The sequence below is a fragment of the Lepidochelys kempii genome, chromosome 7 (genome assembly GCF_965140265.1).
Source record: "Lepidochelys kempii isolate rLepKem1 chromosome 7, rLepKem1.hap2, whole genome shotgun sequence".
Lineage (NCBI taxonomy): Eukaryota > Metazoa > Chordata > Testudines > Cheloniidae > Lepidochelys > Lepidochelys kempii.
In genome coordinates, this window is record NC_133262.1 from 93,137,731 (window position 1) to 93,163,819 (window position 26,089).

At 43.8% G+C, this 26,089-nt stretch overlaps 1 protein-coding gene across 1 annotated transcript; it reads right to left on the reverse strand.

Annotated features, from left to right (window-relative positions):
• Positions 1-205: 205 nt before the first annotated feature.
• On the reverse strand, positions 206-2,129 carry FGFBP3 (fibroblast growth factor binding protein 3). The gene is made up of 2 exons (XM_073354935.1): positions 2,042-2,129; positions 206-1,092 (listed from the first exon to the last, which is right to left on the reverse strand). The coding sequence occupies exon 2, from the start codon at positions 987-989 to the stop codon at positions 222-224; it is 768 nt and encodes a 255-aa protein (XP_073211036.1). The 5' UTR covers positions 990-1,092; positions 2,042-2,129; the 3' UTR covers positions 206-221.
• Positions 2,130-26,089: the final 23,960 nt, after the last annotated feature.

A 26,089-nucleotide genomic window follows, 5' to 3' on the forward strand; every position in this document is an offset into this window, starting at 1 on the left:
ACCCGCCGTGCAAAGGCCTGGCCACAGCTTCCCCCCCCGCCCGGGGGCGAGCAGCGGCTGCAGGGTTAGTACCAATGAGTAAGTTATACCTTTCCCCCCCACCCGGGTGTCCCACGGCTGCACGCTCCTACCCCCAGCTCTACCCCCCCCCACCCGACTGCCCGCCTGGGTGCGACCCTTCCCCCCACCCCGCCCGTCTCCCCCGCCACCGCCCTGCGCCCTCAGCCGTTCCAGAAGTTCAGGAAGAAGCTGCAGAGCGAGTGCCACTGCTCCGCACAGTAGGTCTCGGCCAGGTCCTCGCTCAGCTCCGTGGGCGGCTCCGGGTTCCCCCCAGCCGTGGGCTGCCGCTGCTCGGGGGGCACCGGGGAGTCGGGACCCCCTTTCCTCTTGCTCGCCTTGCCCCGCTTCTCCAGGGCACCAGCGTGTGCCCCGCTGCTCATCGCCTTGGCGCTGGGGGCCCCCGGCTGCTGCAGGGTAGCCGCCTCCTGGGCGCTGCCCTGGCCCTTGGCTCGGCCTCTGGCGGGGCCCCCGGCGGCCGCAGGCGCTGCAGGGCTGGGGCTGGGGGGTGCCAGGCGCAGGTGCGCCTCGGGCGGCCCCTTCTTGCTGCTGCAGAGCCGGGCTTTGAGCGGGCTGCTGTCCTGGCAGGGGTGGCGCTTCCGGCGCAGCTTGCCCAGGATCTGCTTCCAGTACTGGCGGCTCTTGGCGCTGTAGGCGGCGCAGCGCTCCGGCTGGCCCCGGTACACGCACCGGAGCCCCTCGCTGCCGCCCTCTCCAGGCGCCTGGCAACTCAGCTGCAGCTCGGTGGCCTCCTCCACTCGGACCAGCTGCCAGCTGCACACACGCTGCTCCCGGGTAGAGAACTGCCCGGACTGCGCCCAGGGCGCGGGGCGCTCCGCTTTCTCACCGGCCCCTCGGGCCTGCCCGCTGGCGGCGCCCCCTAGGCAGCCCAGGAGCAGGAGGCTCAGTGGAACGGCCCGGGAGACCCTCATCTCATTAGGTCAGTGGAGCTGCTGGCTGCCTTTTGTCCTGCAAGTGCAGCAGGGATGGAGAGTCCCGGCGAAGGAGCGAGGGGCCCTCGGCATCCCCAGAGCCCTAGAGAGACAGACAGGGCGCACACTTAGCAGGGGGCATGCAGCACAGCGACACAGCCACAGGCGTGGCTAATTGGTATTAATATGCATCTCTCATCAAGCACACGCACATCAGCATTGGGCATGCCCCGCTAGATCAGTCATTCATAACTATTTGTTTGGTCGTTGTTATTACCTCTGAAGCATTTATATCGCCTTTATAAAGCGTATCTGAAAGGTTGCTGAGGCAGCGCCTTCGGTAATAATAGACATTAATACTTGTCATGAATGTAGCTGTTTACTTCAAATCTCTCTGCGAACATTAATTCATTAGTGCTCCCTAAATCCTAATCAAATATAAGACCCAGGGATGTGCTGCTCTTAGTCTTATTCAGAAATTGGCACTGTTAATTACAGAAGGCACCGCATCTCTGCACTCTCCACAGATGTGTGGTTTTAGGACAAACAGTTTCTGTTCCTGAGGTATTCACTTGTGGTTTTATTACACAAACTGGAAATCGATATACTGAAGATAGACAATGCCATCATTTGCAGTAACAAAACTCTGCTTTGTGTTTGCTTTGACAGATTATGCTATGCAGATTGGTTCTTAGAACACCATCAATGGTAGACAAAGGTTTTTCTCTACAATATTGTTTTCAAGTTTTATGATCTCTCATTTTCTTACATGGCTAAAGCAACTTAACAACCTCTTCACTGCATTCTAAGCTTCTCTTTGCTGTATTCCCCAGTGCAAAATAAATTCTCTAAATTAGTTAAGTGTCGAAGTCTTAACAGAAAGATGTTTGTAAATATGGATACAAGGCCACTGGCAACATGATGGGAAAACAAATCTTTCTAATTACAGCATCAGAGAGAATGTGTGGCCAGAATTCACTAACAAACACATCTCAAAACAAAACTATTCCTCACAAAATCAGATCCCGTTTTCCTTCTTTGGTTAAACTTACCGTACACTGTGTGAGGTGGAGTAGTCTACTAGAAAAGTGTGTGAGTCTGCATGTAGGATTAGTCTCTGTTAGAGGGGTGTATGGAGCATGAATGTATTATCAATAGCATAGGAGTGGCTACCCCAGGCTATGCCCCTCCCTAGCCTGGTGCATGCAAACATACACATACACCCACCCACCAAGAGGGAGTCCTTGAACAGAACAGAACAACAGAACTTCTTTGACATAATGTTTACACTATTCCATTCAATGATAAACCTATATGCTGCATTGTTTATAAGGCAATGTGTTTAATTAATCAAATGTTATTCACTTGTTTGGTATGGTAGTGTGCTATTGACTCTTGTTTTATTTGCTTTGATGAAACTGCAAAATAATGTTAAAGAAATCATTCTTAGGGCTTGTTTACACTTGGAAATTTACTGATATAGCTATTTCAGAATTAATACTCTGGAATAATTTCTCATGTGGACACTTATTTTAGAATAAGCATTTGGTGACTGAAAGTGGACTTTGAAAGTGGATTAAGCTAAATCTGAAGAAGGCAATTCTATTCCAGAATAAGAGTGTATTCACACACGAAAGCTTATGCTCCACTATGTCTGTTAGTCTATAAGGTGCCACAGGACTCTTTGCTGCTTTTACAGATCCAGACTAACACGGCTACCCCTCTGATACTTGACACATAGGGAGTTATTCTGGTACAACTGTTATTGAGCTCTATCTACATCAGGGTGAATCTTGCCCATTTTAATTAAACTCATATCTTTTATGAACACTCATTTATTTAATTTGCCTGAAAGTGTCTGTCCGTCAAGATTTAAGTACTGGGACAGAATGTAAAATATGTATCCTGTGCAAAACCACTATAATGACAATGCTGGTCTAAGCCAGCCTGGATCTATATAACAAATCAATCCCCAACCAGACAATCGCATTTGAACAAAAAATACTCCACCCTTTCCAGAAGCAAGAGCAACCCCATTCCTCTCAATCCTCCGTGTATGCCTGAGAGAGCAGAAGGGCTACTAGAATTTACATCAGCAACAATTTCTGTATTCTCTAGACGTTGGATACTTTTTGAAACTTGAACATTTGATGTGTGAACGTAATTTTCTCAGAATAAAATAATATGTAAAAAGATATCTCGGAATGCTTCTCCTATATGTGCGTTTGCTATTTCTTTAATTTTGGACTGTGACAGGGTGCTGTGAGCAGTTATAAATAGAGTTCCTTTTGGGAGCCAGCACCCTGGTCACTTAGAACACACAGGACACTGGGTGTAGTTAGAGTAGGAAGGTATTAAGTAGTGTGATTGAGTTGGGAAGGTCAGATCTACATAGGGTTCAAAACAAAACTGTGATTAGCCCAGGTCAGCTGATTCAATCTCATGGGGCTCAAACTCCAGGGTTGAAAAATTGGGTTCAGACAGGACCCTGAGCTCTGGGACCCTGTAAAGATGGAGGGTCCCAGAGCTTGGGGTCCCACCTGAGCCCAGACATCTACACTGCAATGAGTCTGAGTCAGCTGATCTAACCCAGCCTGGCCCACAGGTCTTTTATCCCTGTGTAGACGTACCCTTAGAGGGGATCACTTGCACTTGTGGGGACTATAATGAGCTAATTAGCTCACTTGCTGGATAGGCTGCAGAAGAAAACAAGCTAAATAAAAGACTGAGCCAGGGAGCAGGAAGGATCCCTGTCACCATGCTGCATTGTACCTGGAACTTAAGGTAAGAAATAATAATAGTAAAGATACTTGGCAAAGGTACTGTGTATGAGTGTGCTGTACAATCACCAAAAGGGGCTTTCCCATCAGGGTTTCTAGGGCTGGAGGGAAAGTCTGCCTAAATGCTCATAGAGTGTGTGTGTGTGTGTGTGTGTTTTGTGGTAGCACCTGGAAGCCCCAGTAATGGACCTGTCCTCCATAGTGCTGGAACTTTACAAACAGAACAAAAAGATCCTTCCCCAAAATACTTTACATAAATAATAATAATAATCTAATATCTGTTCTTCCAGCTGGTATTTTCTTCTTTATTAGTACTTCTAGAAGAAGTATCAAGAGCTGCCATGGCTGAAAATGTAATTTATGGTCCTGTTCCTGTATTTTTTTGTGCATTCAAAATTCTGGTTAACTTCAGCTGGAAGTCCTGTTGATTGCCCTGGGAATTCCAGATATGCAAGCAAGGTAGTGTGACAGAGTTGGGCCAGATGGCTACAGGAGAGTAATAGAAGGCAGATATATTAGCCCCAGGTTAAGTAGGTCCCTTTTCCCTGGGTAAGGTAACAGGGAAGGTTCCAGAACAATCAGGATCCTTCTGGAGACAAGACAGACAGGTGGATTAAAACACCTGCAGCCAATCAAGAAGCTGCTAGAATCAATTAAGGCAGGCTAATCAGGGCACCTGGGTTTAAAAAAGGAGCTCACTTCAGTTTGTGGTGCACGTGTAAGAAGCTGGGAGCAAGAGGCACTAGAAGCTGAGAGTGAGAACACATACTGTTGGAGGACTGAGGAGTACAAGCATTATCAGACACCAGGAGGAAGGTCCTATGGTGAGAATAAAGAAGGGGTTGGGAGGAGGCCATGGGTAAGTAGCCCAGGGAGTTGTAGCTGTCGCACAGCTGTTCCAGGAGACACTCTAGACAGGGCCCTGGGCTGGAACCCGGAGTAGAGGGCAGGCCCGGGTTCCTCCCAAACCTCCCAACTCCTGGTCAGACATAGGAGGAGTTGACCTGGACTGTGGGTTCACAAAAACGGCCAAACTGAGGGCTACCATGGAGCTTCAAGGCGAGCAAATCCGCCAATAAGTGCAAGACCCACCAAGGTAGAGGAGGAACTTTGTCACAGTAGGGTCTGAACCAGTGTTTTTGCCTGATTTACAAATAGCTATAGTATGAATTAAAGGAGTCTCACATTCCCATCTATATTGTAAATTCTGTACAAAAATGTATTAGATCTATAAGCATTTCCAAAGAGCTTGTTGTCATGGTATCAAGGTGCTGTACATGAGTTACAGAATTCAGTATGATTAGGTTAGAAGTGACAGGCAATTTTGCATTCTGTTCTTTGGTTAATCATTGGCTTCTGTTTTGGAGTGTGCTACAACATTTTTCTTCTACTTCAGTTGGTTCGTGAATGTTTTGAAGAGCTGGGACTTTATCTTGTTTTTCTGTGAAGCACATTATTGTTGACACTGAACAACAAGTGCATAAAATAGACTAGCACAGCATTTTCTGAAGATGTTGGTCGTATAGAACTCTCATTGATATCTTTTGGGAGAGTTCTCCTTTGGCTTTAGGCTAGCTGTTGAGAAGGCTCATCTGCCAACTCCCTGGAGTTCAAACCTGGTTTCCATTAATCAGAGTCCACCAAATGGTCATCAGTATTAGAAAGAGAGGCAATCTTTGAGATATCTGGTCCTATTCCATTGAGGGCTTAGTAGATGAGTACCTGAAATTTGACTTGGATCTAGTAGTAAGCAGAGAACCAATGCAACTTGTGCAGAGACAGTATCATATGCCTTCTGCTCATCCAGCTCAGAAGATGGGTGGCTGAGTTATGCAACAGCCATAAATTCTTCATGAAATTTTTGTTAAGACCCACATAGAGTGAAGATGATTGCTCAGCTTGTTTTTGCCTTTTTATAACACTCCCCAGCAATGACCATTTGAATTTAATTTACTACATACCATCAAGCCCTTTGTGCTAATGTATTACTACAAAAATAAAATAGAATTGCAAAAATCACTAAAATATACAGTAAAATCTTTCACTGCAGGACTGAGATGCCTTATAATTAATCTGTAACAAGGGGATTTAGCAGTTGTGTGCCATACCACATGAATGCCAGTGAGTTTGAGGGGGAAAATAGGAAATGAGTTTAGCGATATGAGTTACATGGAGAGCAATTGTAGTGCCATTCTGATCAGATTCTGGTTTTAAACTGGAGGAATTCTTTCTCTGTCCATAAATTATCCAGGAATAGATTGTGGCTTTTATGTGTTCTCTATTTGTAATTGTTCAATTAATCTTATATGGGTTTTTTGTAATAAAACAATTCTTTTCCAAGTACCATGATTGCTTTTTTGGGTCGATACTTGTAAGAAATTTGTACTAGCATTCATGATGATTTTGTTTCCATGAACATAATTGAGAACAGTGCCTGAGGGCTGTGCTTGGGAACATTCATCTAAATATTTGCAAATAAACAGGGTTAAATCACCTGCTGATTCAAATAACTGGTATGCACAAATATGTGTTGGATTATCCCATTTCTAATTCAGTGGGAAAAATACAACCTGCACTTAGGTCACTTCTTACAGCACCTGGAGATCTCCAGTCTCAGTTCTGAACTGTTCCAGTGCTTCTTAGTTTGAAATCCACTTGAAGCTGCATGGCTGAAGACATTTTACTAAAACCACAGACAGCTAACCACCAAGTACCTGTAGTTGCATATAAATGGACACAAATCAGATGTCAAGAACTGTAATATTCAAAAACCAGTAGAAGAGCATATTGATCTCCCTGGACACTCAATAACAGACTTAAAAGTCGCTATTCTTCAACAAAAAAACCTTCAAAAACAGACTCCAATGGGAAACTGCAGAACTGGAATTAATTTGCAAATTTGACACCACCAAACTAGGCCTGAATAAAAACTGGGAGTGGGAGAGGGAATATCCCTCTGTTGATACTCATACCTTCTTGTCAACTGCAGGGAATGGGCCACATCCACCCTAATTGAATTGGCCTCGTTAGCACTGATCCCCCCCACACACACACTTGGTAAGGCAACTCCCATCTTTTCATGTGCTGTATATTTATACCTGCTTACTGTATTTTCCACTCCATGCATCTGATGAAGTGGGTTATATCCCACGAAAGCTTATGCCCAAATAAATTTGCTAGTCTCTAGGGTGCCATAAGGATTCCTCGTTACTACTTTTAAAATAGTTGCTGTAAGGTGGTTGCAGTTCTCTCCCTGTCCAGGAGGGAGACCCTACCCTTTTGCTGTAATGTTCCTAGAGCGACTCCATTCAGTGGGGAATTAGCCTACAGGTAATAGGCCCCAGCCTTCAGTCCAGGCTGGGCAGCAATTGGGTCTGGTAGTCCTGATGCTCAGCCAGAGCAGGGCAGCACACAGTTAATGGTCCTGGCCCGCAGTCAGGCAGGGTAGCAGTAAGTCCATAGGCCTGGAGCCCTCAATCAAGACAGGGCTGTAATCAGTAAATGGCTCTGGCCTGATGTTAGGGAGAGTAGTAGTGAGTCGGTCTGCCCAGGGCCCTCACTCAGGGCAGGGCAGCAATCCGGTAAGAGCTCTGGCCTGCAGTCAGGCCGAGCAACACAATAGTCAAGGGGAGCTTAGCTGTCTGGCGAAAGAGCCAGCAAAACCGGCAGGTGTCCTCTGGGTCTCTGGCGCAGTAGTGGCCTCCATCGGCTCCAAGCTCCAGCAGCCAGGGGGAGACATCCTGCTCCTCTAGCAGCTCTCCTCCCACTGAGCTGGAGGACCTGCCTCTTATAGTTCTGGTTCCTGTCCCGTCTCTGCTTCCAACAGAACAGCTGCAAGTATCCCGGTTCTGCCCACCAGCAGGCAGTTACAGTTCTCTTCCTCATCTGTCAGGGAGGGAGACTGTACTCACTCGCTACAGTTGCAAAACTACATGTCTGCTTGTTCCTAGTTAGGACCCCTGGACCTATAACTGCAGGGTGGCCTATGCAGCTGCACTCCTGCCCACAGTCCTGCAAGCTCCTGGAAGAAAGAAATTGATGGGAAGGGTCCCCGTGTCTTCCCCCCCCCCCACCCGAAACTAAGATGGCAGGAGCAGAGATATGCCATTACGGCGAGGGGGAGGGAGGGCATGCTTTGGATGCTGATAATGTCATCAGTGCCTGAGGGCTGTGTTTGGCTTTTACTCTCCACGTTCTTTCCCCTCTGCTGCTTGGCTGTTTGCACCAACTCCTTCCTACCCCCTTCCTGGTCGTCGCTTTATTTCAGGCTCCCTCCACCTGTCCTCCATGGCCCCCATCTTCCATCCTCTTCTCCTTTTTCCCCCTCCAGTCAATATTCCCCCTCCCTTCAATGTCCCCTCTTCCTTCATCTCTCTCTTTCGCTAACCTCCTCCCTACAAAACCCACCTCAAAAATGAACAAACCAACATATTGGCTGTAACATATTTGTAGCCCAAACGCTCCATCAGAGCAGAGACTTTCCCTGCCCTGGGCTTAGGTCATTTTAAAAATACAGAAGTACTCTACGGTAGTGATCCAAAACACCGTAGTACCAGTATTCTAAATAGTGGTTTTGACCAGTATATTATAGTGTGCAGTATTGTCCCAAAACCCTACCGTTCAGAATATGGTGTGGCAGAAAGACAATTTTCTGTCTTTGGAAATGCTGGTTGCTCACCAGTTGCTTCTGAAAGAGCACCATTTCTCAGCACAAGAGAGACATCTAGTGTCAAGCACTAAAAACACCAGACACAAGTTTAGTACCTGAAAGTAAATTGTACAGGCATGCAGGAGAGATGAATCTGAGTTGAAATAACTGCTCTTTGTGCATACAACAAAACATTTCTGTACTCCATAGCTATCAAAAATATTTTTCTAACCACATCCTGCTGAATTGTGCTGTCCTATTCTCTTGTATGAACTCTCTTCCTCTGACCTGTACCATCATCAGATTTTATTACCACACATCCCTTTCTTTAAGTTCATGATAATTAACCCCATACAGTGCAGTAGCTGTGCTTCTGTAATGCCTGTAGTGCAGACATGACCTAAAACACCGAATTTGTTCACACTGCCTGCAGTTAAAGCAAGACTCAAATAGGGGTGACTTTGTAATGTGGTATATCTTTGTGCTGCCATCTTGTTCTCCAGAATCTAAGCTTTCTTTTTTTTCTAAAGAGACTTTTATAGTAGTGGAGAAAATCTTGACATGATGCAATGTAAACACATGAAGTGGTGCCTGCCTGCATTTGCAGAGAGCCAGAAATAAGCACCAAGAGGGGTGAACTGCCCCATTCATTTCAATGGGATGGTAACTCAAATGCTAGTTAATTACCTTTGGCATGTCTGCATTGCTGACTATTTCACTACTATCAAAGCATGTAATAAAGGGAATTTTAGACCTTCTCAATCCACTGAGTGGCAACTCATTTTGGTGGATGGTGTTTGGGAAAGGATCACCACTTTTTCTCTCCAACCCAGTCTGACCTGTGGAGCCAAGGACAGGAGCAGAGGCCTGTGGTGCATTTGACTCTCATCAAGTGGGACCCATACCACAGAGTCCAGTGGGGGCATCCATGCTTTCTAATAAACCAATCCTGCTGCCTCCCAGAGCAATAGGGGCCAGGCCTGTCCTGGAGGTGGGTGCAAGACCAGATGGTTTCCCCCTGGATTTAATGGCTTCTGTTCTTTTTTCTGTCTGCAGATTCAGGCAAGCATCCCAGCATCAGTTACATTTGGATCACATTTTCAAGCTTTCCTTTGCAACCATAACAGCTAAAAATATAATGGGGCTTGTATATATGCAGCCACACACGAAAATTAATCTGACTTAACTTTTATAGTAGATAGTTAAATCACTGTAACCCTTATATGGACATGCTGATTCAGAATTGAAGTGACTTAAATTTGGTTTAGCCTCTAGCAATTGAGGTAACTGGGAGACTGCAGCCCAGAGACATTGTGGGGTTTGGCTTCACGAAACTCATGGTTGCCCTGCCCAAAGGATCCTGGGACTGCAGCAGGGCACTGCCCAGATCCATGGGAGACAAACTGCCCCAGCAAACTGGACTTTAAGGGTCGTCCTCCCCCAAACTGAAAGGACTCTGGTAGGAAGTAGCCCAGGACAGTGGCTTTGGACGCTCTCAGAGTTCCCCCTGTTCAGGGGTCCTGTGGAGTGGGAGGGCGTGGGTCAGCCTCCCTCCACTTTCTGAAAGACTGAGGCATGTTGATCAGGACACAACGGGCTGGACATCAGGCGCACCAATCCCTACATGGCCTGGCCTTCCAAGCCCCCTGTTACACTGACTTATCTGAATAGCTATTTTGTGCAAGCCAGCCTGGGCACTCAGCAGTTGTGCACAGTACAGAGGCAGGAGTCTAAATATTTCCCAGCCTGCCCCTCCTGCAGAGTAAAAACGCCCTCTTGCACTGCAAAAGGAGCTACAACCCTCTCAGAGGAAAGCCCAGAAGTGGACCTCTATGGCTTCATCTTGCAAAGTCCCCAGCACCCTGAACTCCCATTGATGTCAGCAGGCACCTAGCAAGATCAGGCCCCAAAGCTCCCTTGTAATACCCACATTTTTATTTTGAAGTCTTTAAAAGTTTTGTCTTGTTGTGCTAAAGGAAATGATCTTCTGAATGAGTTCTGTAGCCCTGCTATAGCACTGGAAAGCAGCTTTCATGAAGCACTATTCTCCTTCTGGCCTCCTTTCAGCAACTGTTGGCAAAAACAGATGACAGTTAGAAATAGTTTTATAACACCAGGGATTATTTGTAGATGAACATATGCTTCCTTGCTAAGGAATAGAAAAGTACATCAAACAGCAGCAGAGGAAAATTCTCAGCACAGCTGACATGGGTTAAATGACTTACCTAGGCTGTTCTTAGCCCTGGTCTACACTAGGAGTTGAGGTCGAATTTAGCAGCTTTAAATTGATTTAACCCTGCACCCGTCCACACGATGAAGCCCTTTTTTTCGACTTAAAGGGCTCTTAAAATCGATTTCCTTACTCCACCCCTGACAAGGGGATTAGCGCTGAAATCGGCCTTGCTGGGTCGAATTTGGGGTACTGTGGACGCAATTAGACGGTATTGATCTCCGGGAGCTATCCCACAGTGCTCCATTGTGACCACTCTGGACAGGACTCTCAACTCAGATGCACTGGCCAGGTAGACAGGAAAAGGCCCGCGAACTTTTGAATTTCAATTTCCTGTTTGGCCAGTGTGGCAAGCTGCAGGTGACCATGCAGAGCTCATCAGCAGAGGTGACCATAATGGAGTCCCAGAATCGCAAAAGAGCTCCAGCATGGACCAAACGGGAGATACGGGATCTGATCGCTGTATGGGGAGAGGAATCCATGCTATCAGAACTCCATTCCAGTTTTTGAAATGCCAAAACATTTGTCAAAATCTCCCAGGGCACGAAGGACAGAGGCCACAACAGGGACCCGAAGCAGTGCCGCGTGAAACTTAAGGAGCTGAGGCAAGCCTACCAGAAAACCAGAGAGGTGAACGGCCGCTCCGGGTCCGAGTCCCAAACATGCCACTTCTATGACGAGCTGCATGCCATTTTAGGGGGTTCAGCCACCACTACCCCAGCCATGTTGTTTGACTCCTTCAATGGAGATGGAGGCAACACAGAAGCAGGTTTTGGGGATGAGGAAGATGACGATGATGAGGTTGTAGATCGCTCACAGCAAGCAAGCGGAGAAACCATTTTTCCCAACAGCCAGGAACTGTTTCTCACCCTTGACCTGGAGCCAGTACCCCCCAAACCCACCCAAGTCTGCCTCCCGGACCCGCCAGGCAAAGAAGGGACCTCTGGTGAGTATACCTTTTAAAATACTATACATGGTTTAAAAGCATATACTCCCAAAGCCTTTGCAAAAGGTTTCTGGGGAGGGCAGCCTTATTCCATTCACCATGGTAGGACACTTTGCCACTCCAGGCCAGTAGCACATACTCGGGAATCATTGTAGAACAAAGCATTGCAGTGTATGTTTGCTGGAGTTCAAACAACATCCGTTCCTTATCTCTCTGTGTTATCCTCAGGAGAGTGAAATAATTCACGGTCACCTGGTTGAAATAGGGTGCTTTTCTTAAGGGGACACTCAGAGGTGCCCATTCCTGCTGGGCTCTTTGCCTGTTGCTGAACAGAAATGTTTCCCGCTGTTAGCCACAGGGAGAGGGGAGGGGAAAATGCGACTTTGTAACGAAAGCACATGTGCTATGTATGTAATGTTAACAGCAAGGTTTACCGTGAAAGAGTGTACCCATTGTTCTAGAAATTGTGTCTTTTTAAATACCACTGTCCCTTTTTTCTCTCCACCAGCTGCATGTGTTTCAAGGATCACAGGATCTTCTCCTTCCTAGAGGCTAGCGAAGATTAGAAGGTGAAAAAAATGCACTTGTGATGAAATGTTCTCTGAGCTCATGCTGACCACCCACAGTGACAGAGCACAGACGAATGTGTGGAGGCAGACAATGTCAGAGTGCAGGAAAGCACAAAATGACTGGGAGGAGAGGTGGCAGGCTGAAGAGAGTAAGTGGCGAGCTGAAGAGAGGGCTGAAGCTGAAAGGTGGTGGCAGCATGATGAGAGGAGGCAGGATTCAATGCTGAGGCTGCTGGAGGATCAAACCAATATGCTCCAGCATATGGTTGAGTTGCAGGAAAGGCAGCAGGAGCACAGACCGCCGCTACAGCCCTTGTGTAACCAACCACCCTCCTCCCCAAGTTCCATAGCCTCCTCACCCAGACACCCAAGAACGCGGTGGGGGGGCCTCCAGCCACTCCACCCCAGAGGATTGCCCAAGCAACAGAAGACTGGCATTCAATAAGTTTTAAAGTTTTAAACTTTTAAAGTGCTGTGTGGCCTTGTCCTTCCCTCCTCCACCACCCATCCTGGTGCTTCTCTCCTCCACCACCCCTCCTGGACTACCTTGGTAGTTATCCCCCGATTTGTGTGATGAATGAATAAAGAATGCATGAATGTGAAGCAACAATGACTTTATTGCTTCTGCAAGTGGTGATCGAAGGGAGGAGGGGAGGGTGGTTAGCTTACAGGGAAGTAGAGTGAACCAAGGGGCGGGGGGTTTCATCAAGGAGAAACAAACAGAACTTTCACACCGTAGCCTGTCCAGTCATGAAACTGGTTTTCAAAGCTTCTCTGATCCGCACCGCGCCCTCCTGTGTTCTTCTAACCACCCTGGTGTCTGGCTGTGCATAACCAGCAGCCAGGCGATTTGCCTCAACCTCCCACCCCACCATAAACGTCTCCCCCTTACTCTCACAGATATTGTGGAGCACACAGCAAGCAGTAATAACAGTGGGAATATTGGTTTCGCTGAGGTCTAAGCGAGTCAGTAAACTGCGCCAGCGCGCTTTTAAACATCCAAATGCACATTCTACCACCATTCTGCACTTGCTCAGCTTGTAGTTGAACAGCTCCTGACTACTGTCCAGGCTGCCTGTGTACAGCTTCATGAGCCATGGCATTAAGGGGTAGGGTGGGTCCCCAAGGATAACTATAGGCATTTCAACATCCCCAATGGTTATTTTCTGGTCTGGGAAGAAAGTCCCTTCCTGCAGCTTTTGAAACAGACCAGAGTTCCTGAAGATGTGAGCGTCATGTACCTTTCCCGGCCATCCCACGTTGATGTTGGTGAAACATCCCTTGTGATCCACCAGTGTTTGCAGCACTATTGAAAAGTACCCCTTGCGGTTTATGTACTTGCCGGCTTGGTGCTCCGGTGCCAAGATAGGGATATGCGTATGGGTTCCGTCTATGGCCCTACCACAGTTAGGGAATCCCATTGCAGCAAAGCCATCTGCTATGACATGCACATTTCCCAAGGTCACTACCCTTGATATCAGCAGATCTTTGATTGCATTGGCTACTTGCATCACAGCAGCCCCCACAGTAGATTTGCCCACTCCAAATTCATTCCTGACTGACCAGTAGCTGTCTGGCATTGCAAGCTTCCACAGGGTTATTGCCACTCACTTCTCAACTGTGAAGGCTGCTCTGATCTTGGTATTCTTGAGCCTCAGGGCAGGGGAAAGCAAGTCACAAAGTTCCATGAAAGTGCCCTTACACATGCGAAAGTTTCGCAACCACTGGGAATCGTCCCAGACCTGCAACGCTATGCGGTCCCACCAGTCTGTGCTTGTTTCCTGAGCCCAGAATCGGCGTTCCACCGCATGAACCTGCCTCATTAGCACCATGATGCCCACATTGCCAGGGCCCGTGCTTTGAGAGAAGTCTTTGTCCATGTCCTCATCACTCATGTCACCGCGCTGACATCACCTACTCGCCTGGTATCGCTTTGCCAGGTTTTGGTGCTGCATGTACTGCTGGATAATGCGTGTGGTGTTTAATGTTCTCCTAATTGCCAAAGTGATCTGAGCGGGCTCCATGCGTGCTGTGATATGGTGTCTGCACAGAAAAAAGGCGCAGAACGATTGTCTGCTGTTGCCCTGACAGAGGGAGGGGCGACTGATGACATGGCTTACAGGGTTGGCTTACCAATTGAAATCAACGAAGGGGGTGGCTTTGTGAGAAACTGAATGGCCCCCTCAAAGATAGAACTCAAAACCTTAAGGATAGAACTCAAAACTGGGTTTAGCAGGTCGTTGATTTCACAGAGGGCGGGAGGGAGGAGAAAATGAATACAAAACAAATCTGGTCTTTTTTTTTGTTTTGAGCCACTTCATCTATCTTTATACATCTTGCTGGCAGCAGACTGTGCAGTTCGACCACTAGCCATCGTCAACACCTGGGTGCTCGGCAGAAGACGGTGCAGTATGATGACTAGCCATCATCTTCTGCTAGCTGCAGGTTAAAAGACAGTGCACTGCCGGTAGGACTCAATCGCCACGAGACGAAACAAGGGAAATGACCTGGCTGAGTCACTCCCATGTTTGCCCAGGTGCCCAGTTAAAAGAGCACCCAGGACTACGTTGATGATGGCTACCAGTCATACTGCACTGTCTGCTACCAAAAGGCAATAAACTGCTGCTGTGTAGCAATGCAGTATCACGTCTGCCAGCACCCAGGGGACATACAGTGACGGTTAGCTGAGCAGGCTCCATGCTTGCCGTGGTATGGCGTCTGCACAGGTAACTCAAGAAAAAAGGCGCAAAACAATTGTCTGCCCTTGCTTTCACTGAGGGAGGGAGAGAACGGGGGCCTGACGATATGTACCCAGAACCACCCGCGACAATGTTTTAGCCCCATCAGGCACTGGGATTTCTACCCAGAATTCAAATGGGCGACGGAGACTGCGGGAACTGTGGGATAGCTACCCACAGTGCAAAGCTCCAGAAGTCGACGGTTGCCTTGGTACTGTGGACACACTCCACCGACTACATGCACTTAGAGCATTTGTGTGGGGACACACACAATCAACGGTATAAAAACACTTTCTACAAAACCGACTTCTATAAATTCGACCTAATTTCGTAGTGTAGACCCTAAGACTCCCCTCATTAAAAGTTTTTACAAATCAGTCACCTCTGCTCATGAATCTGTTTAAATTTAGCAGTATGCTAATCTTGAGATTAACAGCCCACTCTGTTAATGAATGTTGTCTTTGGACAGAGGTCCCAGAAAATAGGAATCTCCCTGATTTATTTGCTTTGACAGACATATTCCTTTTTTCTAACGTTTCCTGAACATCTGGTCATTAGCTGAGCAGACTCCTCCATCTTGTGTTCTCCCATGCCATGCCTGTTACACTGTGCTCAGGAAATTGTGCTTTTAAGAGATTTTAATAGTGCTTCCTTTTCCTTTTTTCTTGCACAATAATTCTACTACTTGCTTTCTGACTGACTTGCATGTTCACAAACTCATATTGCCATGTCCCTTGTATTTCCTGCCCCACAGTAAACTCAGTAACTTTTCTAAGTTTGTATTTTTTCCTGAAAATTCCTTTTTAAAAAATCTCATCTATTAGAAGGTCTTATGTATTCTTCTTCCTAATGTCACTTTGTTTTTTCATATAAAGATTAACATGCTTACTCTGGGCCTTTGTACCCTTTGGTAAAAGCATTCACATATGAGAATTATATCTCCTTTTGGAATGAAATGTTCATCAAATGTTTTAAGAATGATGTCATAGTTACTCATCTCCTTCCTCTGGGGCAGCACATAGCTAACATTTTCAGCTTCATTCCTCATTACATAAAGTAATGAGCTGACCTATGTTTCAAATTCCTTTGTAAAGCTTTGTGGTTTGGAATCTGCTCAAGTGCCCCTTCCACTAGGGCTATTGCATAGGCTGATCAAACTGAAAGTCTTGTGAAAAGTTGAACTCTGGCTTTTTCTTAACCCACTTTGAATCAGCATAAATAAGAAAACTTCTGACATCCTGTCATATGACAATGGTTAAAAAAAAAAATCACAGAAAGAGTTGATTTCTTCTAACACTGATGGGGGGCGGGGGGAAGGGAAGGGGGATAGGCAAGGAATCCTTTCCAGCCTGTGCTGCCTGACTTCCTGCAACAGATTTAAAGAAACAGAACATGCATCCTCACAGTTGTGGTGAATACTCACACACAGTGTGACTCTGTGGCAATGGTTGAAAACTGATGAATGTTGTGGGAAACAAGATGGGCCCTTGTTGCAGCTGATTTTTTTCTTATTTATTTTAGGGATAGCCTTGAGCTAAAACCCCAGATCTAAACATCCCCCGAATTTGGGGTGTTCAAATTCTGGATCCAAACATTGCAACTTGAGTCCATTTCTTACTTATTTCTTGTATAACACTTGAAGATGAACAAGATACAATAATAAGGCTATGAAAAATATTTCAGCATTAATATGAGAAGAGCTGCTGAAGTTTAAAAGACTTACAATTCTGCAACATTCAGCTATTAAAATGTTGCTGACGCTGGTTTCAAATTGTGTGAAAGATCACATTTATTATTCCAGAGGCACCAGGCATAATGTAAAGATGACAGAAGATTGCTAACATAAAACCATGCACTGCAGGTTGAACACACCATTCGCTATAGGCATAAGAGATCATATTTTACAGGCTCCGTGAAAGGGCTCTGTGATTGTTACATTTGTTTGCAGTGCTGTTGCAACTAGATTGGTCCCAGGATATTAGACAGAGAGGTGAGCTGGGTGACGTAATGTCTTTTATTGGACCAACTTCTGGTGGTGAAGGAGACAAGCATTTGAGATTACCCAGAATTCTTCTCTAGGTCACTGTTAAATTTGATTTATTTTAAATTCTGAAATTTTAAGTTTTGGCAGACACAGTTAAATTATTTGCAGACTTTTTTGACATGGAAAAAACCCACCATAATTGCATGGCAGCCAAAATGTAAAGATGATTACTATTCTCAAAACACTGACTAGTTTTTTCTAGGGTTAGAGTGGAAAATTTCAAAGCAATATTGAATTTCTGCCATAAGATAACTTATCAGTTTCAGTAAAATCCCCACAAGCTTTACCATCATCGACCAAAATGACTAAGCTTAATGTGTGAAACAGACAGAAAACCTTCCTGATCAAAAAGAAAAGGAGTACTTGTGGCACCTTAGAGACTAACCAATTTATCTGAGCATAAGCTTTCGTGAGCTACAGCTCACTTCATCGGATGCATTCAGTGGAAAATACAGTAGGGAGATTTATATACACAGAGAACATGAAACAATGGGTGTTACCATACACACTGTAACGAGAGTGATCAGGTAAGGTGAGCTATTACCAGCAGGAGAGGGCGGGGGGGGACACCTTTTGTAGTGATAATCAAGATGGGCCATTTCCAGCAGTTGACAAGAATGTCTGAGGAACAGTGCGGGGTGGGGAATAGTTTTACTTTGTGTAATGACCCATCCACTCCCAGTCTTTATTCAAGCCTAAGTTAATTGTGTCCAGTTTGCAAATTAATTCCAATTCAGCAGTCTCTCGTTGGAGTCTGTTTTTGAAGTTTTTTTGTTGAAGAATTGCCACTTTTAGGTCTGTAATCGAGTGACCAAAGAGATTAAAGTGTTCTCTGACTGGTTTTTGAATGTTATAATTCTTGACATCTGATTTGTGTCCATTTATTCTTTTACGGAGAGACTGTCCAGTTTGGCCAATGTACATGGCAGAGTGGCATTGCTGGCACATGATGGCATATATCACATTGGTAGATGTGCAGGTGAACGAGCCTCTGATAGTGTGGCTGATGTGATTAGGCCCTATGATGGTGCCCCCTGAATAGATATGTGGACACAGTTGGCAATGGGCTTTGTTGCAAGGATAGGTTCCTGGATTAGTGGTTCTGTTGTGTGAAGAAACTGTGGAACCACCTGATCAACATCCTCTACAGCAAACAGGGAAAGATTAAGAATGAGCTCTCAAAACTGGATACTCTCATAAAAAAGGAAGATGACTGTGTTGGCTGCGTAGAATGTTGTATTTCATTTATTGTTTGTATTGTGGTTGCAACTCAGGCTTCCAAACAGGGATTAGTGGCTTATTGTATTCGCCAGTGTACAAGCAAAGACAGTCCTGCCCCAGAAGCTCACAATCTAGGAAGATTATGGATGCTCTTGCACTAAATAATTTGCAAATACACCAGAGTTCTGGATGGAGTTTGACTGACTTTTTTTTGTACAAAATCAGAGAAAACATAACATTACTTTTCAATATGTACAGCTACAATATGCATAAGCACCATATAGAAAAGATTGTAGGGAAAAAACATCAAGGAAAGACACTACCTAATTGGGAAACAGGGATCAAAAAGTGGAGTTGCAAACTTCCGTTGTCTTGTATCATTCAATGAATAAAATAAGAGCTTCCCTGTCCATTCAGTTTGTAGAAGGGTAGTTTCCAGTATGACCCAAATGTGGGCCTAGTTAGCAAATGTTTAGCTAAACCCCACTTTTGTAAGCAATTACTTTAACAGTGATCCTTTATTTGCCGTAAATGTAGGGAACTATAGAGCACCTGTCCGAAAATTAGTGACCTGTAAATACTCTACTTGTAAGTTGTTCCCCTTTCTTTCTCCTTCATCTGTCTTTCTCTTTTTAGATTGTCATCAATTTGGGGCTGCATCTCCTCCGTGCTAAACAAATGCCTCTTGTTGGGTGCCACTGCAATATAAAATTAGTAATAAGGAACTAGTCATGCCTCTGTCATCCTTGTTTGCTTTCCTTCTAAGGCCTCATAATACATTTCTTGCACACCCAAAATTCCAAGTGACTACAGTAGGAGTGCCAATGCACAAGGAATTCAGGATCGGGGGCCCGGTTGGGAAGAAACAAATACCCTTTAAATGGGACAAACTACACTGTAGGGAAAATACATTTTGAAAAACAAAGATTCAGATTTAATTTTATAAATATCCTCCATGCAGGTAAACTCTCTTCAATCCCCACAGCTATGCAGTATAACCTTGCCTTGAATGTGTCCCAGTATTCTCTACCCAGTGTATTCAGAGGAACAGATTCCAACAACTTTCAGCATGTTCCTGCTATATTTGGAACATTTCACACTGGCAGTGCTGGGGTGGCGAGAAGCACTAAAAAAGAATGTATGCACAAAATATTATTGTCCCATCTGGTTTTTGTTTAATTGTTTTCCAAACTGTCATCTGTTATACCTCAAGTATTCTTATTTTTTCCAGATACGTGGGCCAAGAAGTTATTCACAAGGGGAGCCCAGAGAGTCCCACAACTGCACTATGTATAAAAAGAAATTAGTTAGATAGGAAAGCACTGGTCTGTTTTAAGTAGGAATTTCTTCACTTCTTAAACACAGTGCAAAACAGAAAACACTCAAATTGTTTCCTCAATTTAAAAAAACAAACAAACTGAACCATTGTTGATTACATTATACTTTTGTAAATGTTTTGCATCTTAAAAGTGCTATGGAAATGCTAAGTAATTCATCCTTATTACCCCTGTGAAAATGGTTCCGCTCTTACAGGTGGGAAGCCTGAGATGCAGATAGATTAAAGACTAGATCATAACGCTAAACCAGCGTTGTCAAATGTCTAGACCAGATCTGGCCCACTTAATGTATTTATGTGGCACATTCCTGACACATTCAGCTTCTGCAGAATTTTAACTTTTTTTTTTTTTTAAACCTCATGGTTACAAAGAAAACCTTCTGGTGTAGACTGAACACAAATCAGCAGATTATCATCTTCCTGAATCTGCTGACCATCTGAAACAAGGGCTGAAAAGGCATGAACTCCTCTGCCCCATCTTCTATTTATCTCATTGGGACTTTAACTCTAAAGCTAGTGAAGAAGATACTTTAAATGTCAGCACTGAATCTCTCATTTTAGCAGATGGAATCTGAGAGAGCTTGGAGTGCAATGAACAGTTCAAATACCTGGGTACCATGACTACAAGGGACGCTAAACATCACTTAGAGATCCCACATAGAATTGGACTCACCTGCTGCATCAGTGATTCTTCGCCATGTTTGGAGAAACAAAGGTATTACCATGAAGAATAAAATGAAATTGCTGCAGTCTCTTGTCTCTAGCATCTTGCTATATGCATGTGAGCCATGGATATTAAGGAAACAGGATATTAAGAGGCTTACTGCCTTCCAACTGAAATGCTACAGCGATTGCTGCACATTAGTTATTTTTTACATGACTAATAAGGAGGTAATTGCCTAAATTTACAGCATAACCAGATGCATAACCTAATATCAAGATGATCAGACAAAGAAAACTTGAGTTTTCAGGACATGTGGGTCAGATGAACAGAGGAAGGTTGCTGAAACAAATTTTGCAGAGACTGGTGTCAGGTGCCAGAGAAGGGGATACCTATGGTGAGTGTGGTTTGCCAATGTGGTTTTCTGGACAGGATGCGGTATTGCATGCTTCTCAAAGCAGTGTGAAGGCTGCAGAACATGGGGGAAGATTGCTGGACAATGACTCTTGTATGTTGTGTTTACTGTCCATTGTGATGTGACTATGATGCTTTTGCACTCTGAAAAAATGTATGTATTATTGTGGCACAAAGTGACCTTAGTGAAGCTAAGGATTGGGCCCAATATACTGAAGAATCCTTTAGCTGCTGTAAATGTTTCTATAAGAAAATACGTATGAAATAAGCTGATGTCCCCAAAATACATTGTATTGTCTGTGGGGAAGAGTAGAACTGCCAACTGTTATGGATGCAACTTCTTGGAATGAAGAGCTGAGTGCCTAGTTCTTTTCCCCTGAAGGCTACATCACCTATGCAGGACCTTAATTCTTCAGATCCTTATGCAAAATTCCCATTGACTTCAATGGGAATTTTGTGTGTGCAAGGGACTGTAAAATTGGGCTCAAAGAATGATCTGAGCAGCCACATTGCCCTGTTAGGAAATGTCAATGGCTGTTGAAGTCGCAAGAAAGAATAGGTGCCTGATAATGTCCATCTAAAAATGGCAGTGACTGATGGATTTTGAATTATTAAAATCAATTAACTTTTTCCAAACATTTCAAAAGGGAATTTCACACTGGAAAAATGTTTACACATAACCACAAATCTACCTACCTGTGAAAGGACTAATTTTTCTTCTGCTTTTGCTACTTATCTAATTTTTGTGTTTTGTTATTATTTAAAAAGGAATTTCTTCTTTACAGGCTCTTTCTTGATTCTGTGATGAAGAGCATATGATCAGTCTGTGATATCATAATCAATTTAGCAATACAACGTGTCACGGTCCAGGTTTAGGACTTCTCTTCGAAGATTATGCAAGAAAAATAGATATAAAATGGAAAAATCTCAAATGGATTCAAAATTAACCTGGTTAGCAAAGGGAATGCAGAAAGTCACAGAGAAAAGTAGTATGATATAAATCCTCATGTGAAAGGGCACAAGCGAAAGGCCCCCGGACATCCTCATCACATGGAATAAATGCAGCAGTGCACTGTAAGAGGCAGGTGCTGTAGCAAAGTGACATATTCACAAATCTTCTTTTTGAAGGGCCACTTACCTGAGCAAAGGATTTTCTTTGTCCTGTAAATGTCAATGTGAGTGAGAGATCAAAAGTAATGGAAAGGTAGGCGTGCTACTGCAGGTAAGGTACCTTCTTGGTTATGATAAAACAGTAGTCTCTTTTCTAACCCATCTAGAATATAGGCTGAAGCCTGGCAGCACACTAATGAAAAATCACTGCTCAGTTGGTACTAGAATTCATGAATCTGAAGGACATCTACAAGCTGAGTATGCTTACCAGAATGAAAATTATGGAAACTAATTAGTACTATCAATTAAATCAGGGTTATGGTATAGTTGGCCAGATCTAACACAAACAAGTAGAGACATAATTTCTAATATAATCCAGATTATTAACAAGACAAAATGAGTCTAAATATCATTTTGCTACTCCAGATATTCAACTCAGTTAACAAATTTGTACCAGAACAATAATTCATTTTTTCAGGCTTTCCCTCTTTAGCTTTGTGAATGTAACATTGATGGGTTCTTTACTATTCATCTTCCTGCTCTTTGTTAGTTTACACATTCATTTCTTGATAATATTTTGTAGGACTAGTCATTCTTTGCACGTCATGTGATGTTTTTGCCTCTTTTTGTTTCTTAGGGAACTTTAAGAACTAGAGCATTAGAATTGGTTTTTGGTTTCCAGTTTCAAACTGGTTCTAAACCAAAAGATCAAATCAGAATCTAACTAGAAAGGTCAAAGTACTATTACCTCTTAGCCCTTTATTCTAATATGTATGACAATTATTTCATATAGTCTTGTCAACAGTTGTTAAAAACAAACCTGTGTGTACTGAAGCTGATCCTAGTGTTTGTTGGTTGTTACTAGGCTGTGACATAGCTAAATTGGATGAGAATAGCTATGTTGTTAATAACTTCATGAAGCGCTTTGGGCCTGTTTCTACCTCATTTATACCAATTTTACACTGATGCATCTCTATTGACTACAGTGAATTTACTCCTGGTTTACACCATGTGAGAAGAGAATCAGGCCCATTGTGTTCACACAGGTTGTAGTTGAGAGGAGTTTTTTTCCTTTTGCATGATGGTATTGTCCTCAGTGTAGACTCTCTAATGGAAAGTCTAAAATAAACCTTTAGACTGGAAGTACCAATTAAAGAAAATTACCTTAACTTTTGAAATGGCATTGGTGCTGACCTAAATCAATGTCAGCTTCTATGGAATAATAAATGTAAGCTCAGTAACTGTTCCCTTTAAATAGCCAGCGCCAACACATACCAAGAACAGCTGAATTTCTTTTTCAGTCTTCTCTGTAATTATTTATGAATGCTATATGTTGACCTGGTTGTCAGTGTGTTTTCTTTATGACAATATTGGTTTAGCTCAATAGGAGTCTGTCTGAGAAAACAGGCAGGAAGGAAAAGGCTCAGTAAAGCCATTTCTCAGTAAACACTTAAAAGTTGTTCAGAGAAAATGCCAGAACTATAGCTAGCTTCGACTTTGTCTCTGTTCCCAGCCAACCTACAAAAGTGGTTTGAACCAGGACAAGAAAAGGCCCATGAACATGGAAAAAGAACAAAAGAACTGTGGCAGGATTAAAAGGGGACCTTTCTCAAGAGAAGCACTAGTTGTTTGGGGGAAACCAGCGGGGCACATAGGACATTGCTGGGAGTGTTAGACGTTAGGCTTGCATAGGATGCAATTGGGGGATGATAAGCCTTTTAGGTGACTGATGTGTAGGCTGTTTCTTGTTATAAAATCCTGTTTTTTTCTAAAATATTTTTTCCTACCTCTAAATAAACAATACTGTGGGTTAAGAAGGTTGTGTGGTCAGTATATTCATCACTGGCCAGACTCCTGAAGGGAAAAACTGCAGGTGCCCAAACTCAGACATCTGGGTAAGCCTGGTTGATACATAGGGTACTGTAGCCCAGGGTCCAGTCTGAGACTAGGAGGATTGCAGAATTCCACCCCAGGAGAGCCAAAGGCACAAGGCTTGACACCTGAGGAGTCCTGATGACTTAATCCTGCTCCCCTGCTGCCCCCCAGCTGGCTGACCTAGGGTCTCAGGTTGTTTGGTTATCCTGTCCTGTCCTCTCCATCTCAGCAGGAAAGGTGCTGCAGTTCTGAGCTGTCATATCCTACCATATTGGCAGGGATGAAACCAGTGTAGATTAATGACGGATTCCATGCTATGGTTCCATACTGCATGCAGGCTAGCTCCAAATCTCCCTAACACAGCATGATCTCATTAAGTAGTGGTAGTAGTAACTCTGGATTTGTGCTCAGTTCATCAGATACCATTCATTACTATTTTGCTTTCAGTTGAGTAGTGAACAGTAGATTTGTTCTGACTCTGGCAAATAAATAAGAATAGCCATGATGCTTTGTTACTTTAATTCTTTTCAACTGAAATAAAACTACTACTGTTATTGTTACCAGCTCTTTAAATGTGTATAATCTGATGTAACCACTAATAAGACTGTGTAAATATATATATTTGTGTAGAGAAAAGGATATTCTGGGTAAACTGTCATCCTTGCAGACTGAAAAATATGAATCGTGACTGCTGTACATTGTGTGGTTTGAACTAAGGTGAAGTTAGTGATTACCTTTACAAGTACTATTTGTGACTGATTTGAAATGTCCTGGAAGAAAACTTGAGATTGTATTGAAGGCAAGAATAAAACATTTGAAATAGGATGCTATATATAATTGTTATATGAATTATGAATTAGTTATGAGTTAAGAATCTCTTTATAGCAGTGTCAGAAATGAATTACCTTCCCACCATTGAGATTTGGACTGTCTGCACATCATAAGTGGAAACTACATCATTGCAAAAGACAGGGTAAAGAAAAGACAACCTAAAGCTATAGCTAAGTATCAAACATAGGTTTAATCTGCTGTGGCTTAATGGAGATAATTTGCACATTGTAACATCCAACTCAGAGGCCTTCGTAGCTTTCCAAGTCACTTGAAATTGAACAATGTTGTGAACCATATTATCAGTCTCAAATTTGAATACCTTTAAAGTTGAATAATGAACAATAAAATTGATATCACATATAATTTAACTAACTTTCTGGGGAGAGGGCCTGGTTTTTTTCCCAAATATCTAGGACAGAGAGGTCAAATTCTCATTTGGAGAGGCCCATGTTGTGGGCCAACTATGTAATAGTCTAGGAATACTGAACTGTAATAATTTATAAATATGGTATGTGACCTGGTTATTGAGACAGTTCCTGTTGGGTTATTGGGCTTTCTTGTGTAAATGTGTTGACAGATTAATAGGGGGCCATTCAAAAAATTAGCAGGAAGGCAACACAATCACTTTAGGTAAGTAGTCTCCCAGCAAGTATTTTGGATGATCACAAGACAATGGACTAGCTATGAGTGTTGAAGATGCTACTTCTAGGATCCATCCATAGTTACAAGCTGTTTTGCCAACGCTGGGAGCTTAGTTATCAAAGGGACACTGAGGCTATGTCTACACTTAAAATGCTACAAGTGGCACAGCTGCAGCAGTGCAGCTGCTCCACTGTCGTGTGTCAATGTAGACCCCCCACTACAGCGATGAGATGGGTTTCCCATCACTGTAGGTAATCCACCTCCTTGAGACGTGGTAGTTTGGTTGACAGAAGAATTCTTAGGAAAATTCTAAGATAATCTACAGCAGGGGTTAGGTTGACTTCACTAGGTCTCTCAGGGGTGTGAAAAATCCACACCTCTGAGAGGCATAGCTATGCGGATGTAACTTTTTAGTGTAGACCAGTCCCTACATTTTTCCAGTGACAAACAAGGTTCAGGGTTTGGTATATAGAGACCGTAGCATCTTGGCAAACATATGAGGAAATTCATGCCAAAAGTCAGAAATGTATTAACTGAAACACAGAAAAGAAAAAAAAATCAAAACAAGGCAAAACACATTGAATCTGTAATCGAGTAATTATGCAAACAAACTTACTTAAAGCCTATTAAAGTCCTTTTTTGGAGATATTGAATATTGGTTAAAGTCTCTTATTTAGTTGAACAGCCCTCCTTGGTTGGGAAGAAAGGGTTAAGTTCTGTTGTTCATTTCTGAGTCAGGAATGATAATCCCTTTCCTGCTTTAGACAAAACAGAGACACAGAAGGGAGAGAAGAGAGAGGATAGTAAAGATGGGGGAAGATATGACTTGTTGATGTTCTCAGGATACAGGCGGTTGGTCTGTCAGATGTGTGCTTTGAGCCTGCAGGTCAGCCACGATAGCAGTTGTTTTGGATCCTCGCTCTCCTCCTGAGTCAGAGACAGCTAGTTGATCTGCTGAGGTCCCTCTCCTTCACTGGTACTTCTCAGCCCAGGAAGAGTGGGATTGGCCATATAATGTCCCTATATTGATGGCATGCAGTATTGTTGATTTCAGG